At 43.5% G+C, this 12145-nt stretch overlaps 1 protein-coding gene across 3 annotated transcripts in view; it reads left to right on the top strand.

The window, feature by feature from the left end:
- Positions 1 to 12145, top strand: part of srcin1b (SRC kinase signaling inhibitor 1b) — a 147651-nt gene that overhangs the window by 97076 nt on the left and 38430 nt on the right. For all 3 annotated transcript variants that reach the window (XM_061707906.1, XM_061707907.1, XM_061707909.1), the window contains exon 6: positions 10012 to 10934. In XM_061707906.1, the coding sequence (XP_061563890.1) occupies positions 10012 to 10934 (923 nt within the window). The remainder of the gene's footprint in view (positions 1 to 10011; positions 10935 to 12145) is intronic.

A 12145-nucleotide genomic window follows, 5' to 3' on the forward strand; every position in this document is an offset into this window, starting at 1 on the left:
AAAAACGAAAAAAAACTTTGAAGTTCTAGTAGTTGACTTAATTTAACAGCTGGTGAAACGAAGTTGGAACTATCCTTTACATAGATATCCTGATTGTTTAGAGGAAGATTACTTTTTCATGAAATGTAATTAACTGCATTCTTGTTACTATGTCAAACAGTGACAGAGGGTGACATAAGATATGTTCTGCAGTAATGAGACGGATATTGTTATGATTGAACTGCTTCCTTAATGACAGTTTTCCAGAGTGATGCAGCCACAAACCCAACAGCCAGATTATTTTATGTCGGGACTTTTGAGTTGGTTGTCACTTCAACACAGAGGATGTTATTTTAAATATTGCCTCTAAAATACAAATTGCACAACATGTTTGACGGTGGCTCATCAGCACCATGTGCTGCTGGTTTACAGTGTGTTGATGGGTATGATGGCTCATCACCCCCGATTTTCCTCCTCCCTCTGTCTCCCAGCATGTTTCACAACTGATTGGAGATCCTATGATTGCCTTTTAAGGCTCTCTGTGGTCTCCTTTTTTTATTGTTGTGACCTTTTATCTCCACTTTTATGTATATTGATGGAGATCTGGGAGAGAGGACATAGCTAAAATTAGAGGCGACAGAGCGTATTCAGTCATGATCCTTCAATGATGGAACAAACTGCTTGAAGAAATCAGGTCATCAAAGTCATTGATGTCTTTTTAGATCACATCTTTAAAAAGATATTTTTACAGTCTAGAAGAGAATCACTGTCATTGGCCTACGTGTCGATCCCTAATATTTACAAAGTTAGTTTTCTGTACATTACATGTGTAACACAATAGGGGAAGTTGTATTCTGGTAGCAGCAAAGTGCTGAATTGTTTTTTTTTTTGTTTTAACCTTTAAAACTCTGACTTAGATCTGTGCATATTTAAAATAGTTTTAGTGAATAAATCCATGACATCTGGTCTAGATGGAAAGTGGGGTCCACGCGCACCCCCCGGATTTTTTTATGCCACCTGATTTTTTTTAATCCTTTAAATGTCTAGTTTCAGAATTTGGTCAGTGCCAAGATCAACTAATGTCTGAAAGGCTTCGTTTTCACACTTAATAGCATCTAACTCCAGACCAGAAAATTGAAATTTGAGATTGGCAAAGTAGCATATCCTATCATACATACAAGCCACAGAGACTAATAAACACATTTATTTCTGCTGAAACCACCGAGCAACCACCAAAACAACCTAGCGACCACCTAGCAACCACTTTTAAGACCCTAACTACCCTAGCAACCACCCTAGCAACCACCCTAGCAACCACACCTAAAATAACTTAAAACCTCCTTGGTCTAGAAGGAAAATGGGTTTCAAGGGTAACCCCTATTATTTATGTCATCTACTCTTTGTTATCATCAAAGTGTCTTCTTTTAGAATTTGTCAGGTGCCAACCTGAAATCATCTCCCAAAGGCTTTATTTTTTATCCTTGTACTGCGAACCCCGACCAGAAAACTCTAAACACCGACATAGTATGTGGTGCAACTTTTGTCCTAAACAACTTACAGAGACAAATTAATACATTTTCCAAGCCAACTCTGATAGGCCATCACGTAGCAACCACCTTTAAGACCCTAGCAACCACCCTAGCAACCGCCTCTGTAAGTTGTTTAGGACAAAAGTTACACCACATTGTAGAGACAAATGAATATATTTACCCAGGCAACTTTGTTAAAATGAACACAATAAAATAATTGTTTATTACATTTGACTACACACTGACTGTTTAAAACAAAAATCGTAAATAAAAAGGCAAAAAATGTGTGTAGGATGCAGTTAACTTGTGACTAATCGTCAAATTCGCCATCACTGAGGAGATCTTCTATCTCTATTTCTTCCATTTCTAAGTCTTCATCATTCTTATACTCGTTGTCCTCTTCATCACCAGATATGTTGTTGTTGACAGCATCGGCTCCCATGTCAAGAGCCGCCTGCTCTTCCACCTCAGCTCTTTGAGCCAGTAACTCGACAAGAGTAGGAGGGAGGATGCGTCCCATTGTCCATATGGGTTCCAGTACCTCTTCGTCTGTTTTCTCCCAGCCCATGTCCGGGTCATATGCTTTTGGGCTTTCCATTATTGCCTCGGCTGCTCTCTTATAGCATGCCACCCTGTAGTTAGCCCGTTGCACATGGGGGATGAGACAGGCTTTGGGAGGAGGCAGGCGTTCGAGGTCTACTTTCGACCTAGAGTCCAGGACCTTCTCGCTACCAACCATCTTCCTCAGCATCTTCGCTCGTGCTGCATCAACCGATGTTATTCGTGGTTGGCCATACATAATGCAGGTGAATTTTTCCATCTCATTTTGCAGCTCATCTGTGATGAGCCAGTCTTCACCAAGCTGTTTGAAGGCACTCTGGAGTTTTGGATTCTGCTGTAGCTTCTTAAGGGGATTTACATTTCCCTTGCCTTTGAAGGCGCTGGTACAGTCCTCCCCGGTGAAGACATAGAATCCCAGCAGCGTGCTGTAGTACTCAGGGCCCAGTGTGTCAGCCAGTTCTGTGATATTTATGAAAGTGCGATTCTTTCCAGAGCCATGGTCCAGGTATATGGAAAGCTGGATCTTGCTGGCATGATGGAGGAGGATCATCAGGATATCTGTGTCTGGTGTCCTCACCACACAGGACTTGTACCCCCATTTAACTGCCTGGTGTAGATACAGAACCAATGTGATCAGAGGCAAAGAGGTTGTCCAGCTAAGATACCTCTGCAAGATGTACATCGAGACATTGGAAAGTGAAGGTTTCCCTAATCCCAAATACCGCAGTGAGAAATTGGCAAAACGACTGCAAAAAGACAAAGACGTCTCATGTGACCTCACATTCTCCAAGGTGCCACAACATGGCTGTATTGAGATTACCCTCATATACAGTTCGAGCATCACAGTAGATGAAGCTGTAGTATGTGCCTACAAACTTGGGACAGCTGACCAACTGCAAGAAGCAGCACTTACCCTGCATTCTCACATCACCAAGGGATTCAAAGAATCAAAGGAACTACCATGGCCCCCAACAGCACAGGAACTGGATGAGGTGAAGCTGGATGAGCTGTTGCCAGAGCCTCTAGTCCAATTCCTGAGATCAGTGGTGACTGGGTCACTAGGAGAAGATGAGTGTGAAAAGACACAGAGGCTTGTCTATTCTATAGCTCAAGATGTGTGCAGCAACTAGCAGCCAGTGGAAACTGCCGAAGCACATACTACTTTGTGCCACACTTCGTCACCTCTATTGCAGCAAACAGGTGAGAAATAAGTTGAAGAATGAGTTATATGTTTGCTACAATAAATTAAACTGATATGCACTGTATGTACATGCTTACGAGTTCCTACTTTGTATTGTTTAATGTTTTTTGAGCGAGTAATTTATTTTGGTGTTTGTCTGTCTTTGCAGCTGACAACCATCCTGTCAAGACTGGGACACTCGGAAATATATGATTTCAATATGGAGCTTGAGACAGCCATGAGCAAGGCTTTTGGAGAGATATCCACCCTCCTAACCCCTCAGATTATCACCGGTGAAGGAAACGCAGTGTTTCACAGTGAGTGGGACAATCTGAACAGAATAACAACCAACGTTCATGGTTCAAATGTTGTGAACAGCGCAGGGGGGATCATGATACAAGAGGTGAAGGAGAGCCTTCCGAGCACCAGAAGGAGGACCCTTCCTCTGTATGACAGGTCATCCAAGATGAGAAGCCTTAAGATCACACCTCCTGAGAGTCTCCCAGAGCTGGTGTTCAAAAGGACCGGCCCCAGCTTCCCCAAGAATGCCAAGTTTACCCCTCCTGCTGAAAACCAAATTGCGTTTCATTCCTCAATGTTTCCAATACAACATTCATCTTCTCTGAAGATGGTTGAGCAGCCAGGGCAAGCAACAGGTGCCTGGGTTTGGTGGTTTTATCTCGAGCACAGGGAATGTGCCTCCGAGGAAATCTACTATCGACTTCTACAGGCCCATCGACCAGCCTATAACAGACAACGCAGTGGTGTATGAGATCCTCAAGAGGTCTGAGGCAGCAACCGAGGAGGTTGGACAGCCATACACGATCAACACATTTGACCTAGGAGTGGTGATGAAGGCCTGTCCTATAGTATGGAAATATGAGGAGGAATTCAGTAGGCATGTCGTCCTTATTGGCAAGTTCCATACAGCCATGAATTACATGGGCAGGCTCACTGGCCATAAGTGTCTTGGAGCTGGCTATGCAGAGATCCTCATTGAGGCAGGCCTCGCAACCAGTGGTTGCCTGAAACACATCCTAAGTGGGAATTGAGCAAGATGAGATGGAAAAATGAGATGGAAAAATTCACCTGCATTATGTATGGCCAACCACGAATAACATCGGTTGATGTAGCACGAGCGAAGATGCTGAGGAAGATGGTAGGTAACGAGAAGGTCCTGGACTCTAGGTCGAAAGTAGACCTCGAACGCCTGCCTCCTCCCCCATGTGCAACGGGCTAACTACAGGGTGGCATGCTATAAGAGAGCAGCCGAGGCAATAATGGAAAGCCCAAAAGCATATGACCCGGGCATGGGCTGGGAGAAAACAGACAAAGAGGTACTGGAACCCATATGGACAATGGGACCCTCCTACTCTTGTCGAGTTACTGGCTCAAAGAGCTGAGGTGGAAGAGCAGGCGGCTCTTGACATGGGAGCCGATGCTGTCAACAACAACATATCTGGTGATGAAGAGGACAACGAGTATAAGAATGATGAAGACTTAGAAATGGAAGAAATAGAGATAGAAGATCTCCTCAGTGATGGCGAATTTGACGATTAGTCACAAGTTAACTGCATCCTACACACATTTTTTGCCTTTTTATTTACGATTTTTGTTTTAAACAGTCAGTGTGTAGTCAAATGTAATAAACAATTATTTTATTGTGTTCATTTTAACAGAGTTGCCTGGGTAAATATATTCATTTGTCTCTACAATGTGGTGTAACTTTTGTCCTAAACAACTTACAGAGGCGGTTGCTAGGGTGGTTGCTAGGGTCTTTAAGGTGGTTGCTACGTGATGGCCTATCAGAGTTGGCTTGGAAAATGTATTAATTTGTCTCTGTAAGTTGTTTAGGACAAAAGTTGCACCACATACTATGTCGGTGTTTAGAGTTTTCTGGTCGGGGTTCGCAGTACAAGGATAAAAAATAAAGCCTTTGGGAGATGATTTCAGGTTGGCACCTGACAAATTCTGAAAGAAGACACTTTGATGATAACAAAGAGTAGATGACATAAATAATAGGGGTTACCCTTGAAACCCATTTTCCTTCTAGACCAAGGAGGTTTTAAGTTCTTTTAGGTGTGGTTGCTAGGGTGGTTGCTAGGGTGGTTGCTAGGGTAGTTAGGGTCTTAAAAGTGGTTGCTAGGTGGTCGCTAGGTTGTTTTGGTGGTTGCTCGGTGGTTTCAGCAGAAATAAATGTGTTATTAGTCTCTGTGGCTTGTATGTATGATAGGATATGCTACTTTGCCAATCTCAAATTTCAATTTTCTGGTCTGGAGTTAGATGCAATTAAGTGTGAAAACGAAGCCTTTCAGACATTAGTTGATCTTGGCACTGACCAAATTCTGAAACTAGACATTTAAAAGGATTAAAAAAAATCAGGTGGCATAAAAAAATCCGGGGGGTGCGCGTGGACCCCACTTTCCATCTAGACTAATCATCTTCACAAATGTTGCAGATGTAAGCGTAGCATCTTCTGCTATGGAACGAGAATTTTATTCACATTCATTTCATATGAAGCCTGCTGAGTCACTCTTTTTCTTTTGAAGCTATTGAAATGAAACATGAAGAAAGGTTACTCTCATGATGATGGATAGATACAATTTTGTAGCCAACTCGTGCTACCGGGGTCAGCCGACAGGAATGAGGACATGAGATTTAGCGGAGAAACGGTTGACTTTATTCGTCACCAGACACGTGAACACCCAGCCGCCGCTGCCGCCGCCGCCGCCACCGTCCTCGTCTCCGCGAGTCTCCGTGAGTCTCCGCGAGTCTCCGTGAGTCTCCGTGAGTCTCCAGCAGCTCCGTGTCATCACCCACTACAGACCCCGTTTGCCGGTGTGCAGCCGCTCCTTAAATGCACAGGCAGGGAGGAGAGATTGATTGGACACACCTGTTCCCAATCAGTTGGTCCACCCCGCGCTGCTCCCCCAGCAGACCCCGCCCAATCCTCCACAAGGTTCTGCTGGAGCCTATCCCAGCTCATTAGAGGCGAGAGGCAGGAGTACACCTGGCCAGGTCGACCAAAGCACATTTGAAATTCAATTAAATTTAATTAATTAAAGGAAATTAAAAGTTCCATAGTCATTTCATTTAAGTCTCTTCAAAGACAGATGGTATACGTTTATAACTATGACAAGAAAGGATCTCCTTTAGAGGTTTGAAGGATCTCCTGTAGCGATCTTTGCTGCAGCAGATCTGAAGAACTTCTGACTGAAGACTCTGTTGCTGAATTACTGTGTTGTGAAGAGGATGTTCAGTGTTGTCGATGATCTTCAATCCTCCTTCAATCATATCCAGAGGCTCCAGAACAGAACCAGCCTTCTTCATCAGCTTGTTCAGATTCTTTACGTCTCTGGTTCTGATGCTGCTCCCCAGCAGATGTCTGCAGATGTCCCTGAACTCTCCACAACAGACTTATTATAGAAGATGTTAATCATCTTGCTGCAAATGCTGAAGGACACTAGACTTCAATTTTAGTGTAGTGACTACACTAAAATTGAAGTCTGCTCTGTCCTGTCTTGCCATCAGTGTTGCTTCTATTTATACATTACTCTTGGAAATAATTAAAAATAATCCTCTTTCAAGACGGTAGTTTCTTATACTTTCATCCAGATTATTTACAAAAGAGAACGCAAATCTCTGCTGACAGGACTAAAATAACACACAATTGTCCAGCGGTGTCTGAAAGAAATATAGATGTATTTTATGCTTAATTAAATGTTTTGGTCATTTAGTTACAATAAAATAAACCTCTGGATTTTTTCCCTCTTGAAAACCTTGCAGAGTTTAATTATGGAGATGAGAAAGCAACAATTCCGTATATTACATAAGGCTGCTCATACAGCATGAAATCACTTTTAGATAAAAAAGCATTACATTGTAGGAAAGCAGACATATGCCATGCTCACTTTGAGAAAACTGAATGTTAAAAAGCTGAAATCAGGCAAGAGCTGTCAGCAGCGAGGCATTTTTTGGGGCTCTAGTGGCCCTTTATTGAAGTCAGGAAGGGGGTAGAGAGAGAGAATGGGGATGACATGCAGCAAAGGTGCACAGGCCAGGATTTGAACCTGCAACCTCTGCAGGAGAACTGTAGCCTCAGTATATGAGCCGCCTGCTTAACTCACTACGCCACCGAACAGCCCAAGCAGTGAGGCATTTTTTGACAACATTTGGTGTTCCTGTTGCAGACCCCCCATCTTCTGTTTACATCTCTGTATGTGCAATCAGGTCTGTGCCTGCTGCTGTGTGAGATTTGCCAATGTTATGGAGGTCAGGTACTCCCCCAAGAGGCATCACTGCTTCATTTTGGAAATGCTCCAAGAATTTACAGCCTTATCGAACCAGCAGGCTTAACTGGAGTTATGTGGGTGAGGTACCTTGGTTGTCTCATCTATTGTCAAAGTGAGGATGAGTTTGTGTATGTGTGTGTGGGATTATTGAACTGTTGCCAACACAGCCGAGATTATTCTCTGATTGCACACCCCGGAAGGATGAGCTGCACCTCTGAGGCCTGTCCAAGTGTCTGTAGGACAGGGGATGGTTGAGGATCAGATTGATGGGCATATTTTTCTCAGCAGGACAAGGGCAGGCTTTGAACGATGGCACAGGGTAAACTTTCAGAAGCAAAGGCGTGTTGGAAGTCTCGTGACTTCTGGAGGTTTTGTACGTCTGTCCTCAGTCACTTTAAGAATGCTGTCGACTTCAGGCTGTTGCCATGATACAAGATGGACGATGACTCTGGAGTCTGCTGTGAGGCTGTGGACCGTTGTCACAAGAGCCATCACAGTTATTATGTGGAAATATTGGCATTTTAGTTTGCATCGTCTCCAACAAAAAGCTTTGTGCGTCATGAGCAGCTCCAGTGTTGTTTTCTGTTTTATTTTGTTATTAAATGTATGATATTCGTCTGGTAGCCTCGTGCACACACCGCTGCCGCTTTGTGTTATTACCGAGCTTTGAAGAAGTAACAGCCTTCCGCTCTGACATTTGGGGTTGATGCCAAAATGGAGCGTTCTTCATAATCAGCCCGTCAATAAGACATCAAGTACTGTACTTACAGGATCAACACCATTTTCAGAAGCAGCATTTATAAAGTGCAGAAACTCCACCTACTCAATGTGACAAACATTTTTGATCATTTTATATTTTTCAGCATTTCAGATAAATTACAAAAATTGTAATGAAAAAAAGAAAATTAATTACATTTTCAATTGCAAACCAAACAAATGAAATGTAAACTTCATGAAAGCTCGCATTTACATGGATGAAGGATCCAAACTTGTTAATGAAGCTGTCCACACAGGTCCACAGGAGGGAGGACTGCAGCTCTGTCTAAGGCCTGGCCCACACTCTGGATCACATGTACATAAGTTAAATAGCATATCAAAGTGATTTCATGTTTTGTGTCGCCAGTTTTGTTTTAGACTCAGCTGGACAGCATTAACACAGTTTGACATTACTGACTGGACTCTGGTCCAAATCCATCCCAGTTATTCCTCCAGTCACATTGTTGAAAACTGTACAGGGAAAGATGTGGTCGTTACAAGTATCAGCAATGCCTCACACAGCAATGCCTTCTGTGTAGTTAAACTGCAGGAATCTGCTGGACAGTTTTAGTTCTGCAGGGAAGTGGTCGGGGTGCAGAAAAACCTTGTGCTTGTTAAGTTTGTAAATGGTTGAGAGATGATGTGAGGATCTCACAGCTACAGAGATGTGTAGCTGCTCTGTTGAGAAGCGGATTATCATTCATCATATTTGCCATGAGTGTGACTGCAAAGACCTTTCATTCCTACAAATATTTAACATTCAATTACAACACAGCAGATTTCTGGAGACAAACACACAAGGGATTGAAGACTGTTGTTTCTGTTCAAAAGTTCAGTTTAAACTCCATAGATCAAAGCTAAGTAAGCATGAGCTGTGGCATGTTCAAAGGTCACAGAGGAATTTCTGATCATGGGTAGTTCCTACTCTTCAAGTAACAAGTATCATTTCAGTTGTTTTGGGCTTCTTTTGTTCCACCAAAAATATTAAATGTACAAAATAATCAAAGCTGTCATGTAGAGTAATCGATGTACTTAGTTACACAGGCTGAAACATCCTTTGAGCTTAAAACAAAATCCTTAAACTAGGGCTGTCAAACGATACATTTTTTTAATCGCGATTAATTTTTTCAATCGCGATTAATCACATGTTGTCCATAGTTAACTCGCGATTAATCGTATATTAATCGCACATTTATTCACACACTTTTTGCTGTTCTAAATTACCTTAAGGTATTTTTTCATGTTTTTAATGCTTTTAACAACATGAGAAAGGGCAAATATGTTTGCCTTATGCCAATGTTTATTCAACTTTCCACAAAAAAAAAGCTTTTGACCTGAATGTAACATTCCTTCATAAATACAAACACAATGTAGGCCCCAACTTTACACTTCACATCTTTTTGAAAGTGAACTTGCCATTCAAAAGTCCCTTTTCATTCTCCATCTTTCAGTCCACCATACTTTTCCTCAAGCTACGGTGCCGTCGACCGCCAAAAATTATATAATGCACGTTTTAAAATTTTTTTTCATCTTGCACGTTAATCGTGCGTTTAAAAAATTGTCGGCGTTAAGAGGACGTGAAGTTAACGCGTTATTAATGCGTTAACTTTGACTGCCCTACTTAAAACGTGTCTTTGTCCAATTGTTCAGCAGTTGGGTCAGATTCTGGGTAGACTGATGCTCAGCTCAGCTTCTGTTCTCTTGTTCTCATTAGAGGGAGATGGTGTATGCACCGCAGGACTCGTCCCCCAACCGTCGCCTGAGCAACCCCCCAATGTCATCGCAGCACTCCTCCTCCTCAGCCTCCCCTCAAGGCTCACCGTCCCGCGCCCGTCTTCTCTACAGCAGCGCTGCCAGGCCTTCTTCCTATGCAGGACCCCCCCACCACACCCACTCCCTGCCCCACCCTCACTCACAGTCCCATCATTCCTCTCCTCACCAGCAGCAACAGCTCCACCAGCTCCATCACACCCAGCCAGCCTTCTGCACCTCGTCCAGCGCCATCCTGGAGCGCAGGGACGTGAAGCCTGATGATGAGATGGGGGGATCCAGAAGTGTGGTGCTGCTGCGCGGAGATGATCGAGTGGGGGGCGGCATCTATGCAGATCCGTACTCTCTGGGCCCGGACACAAGTCGGCTGAGTCTTGCAGGAGGTCCTCACTCCCCTCTGCCAGCCAGAGCCGACCATTACAGCTCCTTATACCGCCGGGGAGGGGGTGGTGGAGGGGGAGGTCCGGGATCAGTCCGATCCCTCACCTCCTATTCTGCTGCTGCTTTACAAGGGGAGCTGATGGAAAGTGGTGCTTTGTACCGGCCAGGAGGGCCGCTTTATAACGATGCCTACGCTGCTTCTATGTTGGCCATGGGGCTGCGGGTGCCACCCCCCTCCTCCCCGCAGAAGATACCAGACATGAGGGATTCCTACGGAGGCACCATGCCCACTCGCAGCTCCCCTGGGAGGCAGAGTTTGCGAAGGGACTCTGTGACCTCTTCTGTTTTTGGAGAGAGTCCAAAAGCCCGAGTCCAGGGTCAAGGGCTGGGTCTCACTGCAGAGCAACTGTGCCTGATGCAGGGAGGGGACGGAGGGGTTGCTGGAGGCTTTGGTTCACCTTTGCTGGGAAATGAGACGGAGACCAGGTAGGACGGGTCTTTCAGATGTTTTAGCTGTCTTTGTTTGGGATTCTGTTGCTCATTTCATCAAAGGTGGTGAAAACAAAATGTAAAAACAGTCAAGTTTATCTGTGAAAGCCGTTCACACCTGAATGAGCAGGAGCCAGAATAATGTTTGTTGAGAGCTGCGGCTGAGTGAGTGGCCGTTTGCTGCCACGGGTCAACTGCACTACAGGGATGAAACCAGCAACATTTATTGTGGAGAAATTAATCCATTAAATTAGTGATTTTCACTTTGTTTTCTGCCACGCCCCTATTTGGAGGAGATCTTCCCACTGTTCGCCCCAAAAGGACTATAAGACTTTAACTGAAAAAAAAAAACAAAAAAAAACAACCGCCACTGTTTCCTATTTTCCTTAAATCGTTTTTTTTATCATGAAACAAAATTGACTCTGTGGGTCAGTTTTGTGGTGATTTCCTCACTAGATTATCCATCAAAGAATATAAAACAACCAAATAGAAATTGCAATTTGCTAGAACATCATACTCTTTCAGTCTGCATCTTTTCCAGATCAGATAAGCACAAGTCAACGTGTAATCTCTCATTTAGAATTGTAAAAAGATCATAATGTTCAAGTAACATGACCTCCCGTACTGCAGCTGGCCTGTGCGCCTGCACACCTTCTCAGGCCTGTAGGAGGTCCCCCTGTTGTGGGGCTCAGAGGACCAAGCCTTGACACCAGATGTGCGGTTTAATGACACTCCCCCAGGATTTCCAGGGTCACAGATTTTCTTTTTATTTTAGATTGTGGTCACTTGTGCTGAACTCAGACCTGGAGACTGTAGATAATTATGTGGATAGGTCCTCCATGATGGGTCTCCACAGTGACTTGTAGATCCATTGAAACACAGCTTATAACAAGTTGAAGAAATGATCAGAAAGTAGAAAATACATTTAAAAAAAAAAAGTTTGGGTGATGTACCACAATTCTTCATGACAGTGTTACTCATCCATTCAATTAGTTATATATTTATTTAGTTATTTGTTCTGCAGGATTGATTGGTTGTTTTCAGTTTTGTCCCTGGTGCAGGTCACATGCTCACAATCAAGCTACTGATGGAGCTCCTAATTTTACTTTTTTATAGAGCATTATTTTGAGCCAGTGTCGCACGCTTATATAAGTTAGATGCTCTTAAAAAACATTTTTTTATGTGTACATATGCAGGTTGTAGCTGTT

The sequence above is a fragment of the Cololabis saira genome, chromosome 19 (assembly GCF_033807715.1).
Source record: "Cololabis saira isolate AMF1-May2022 chromosome 19, fColSai1.1, whole genome shotgun sequence".
NCBI lineage: Eukaryota > Metazoa > Chordata > Actinopteri > Beloniformes > Belonidae > Cololabis > Cololabis saira.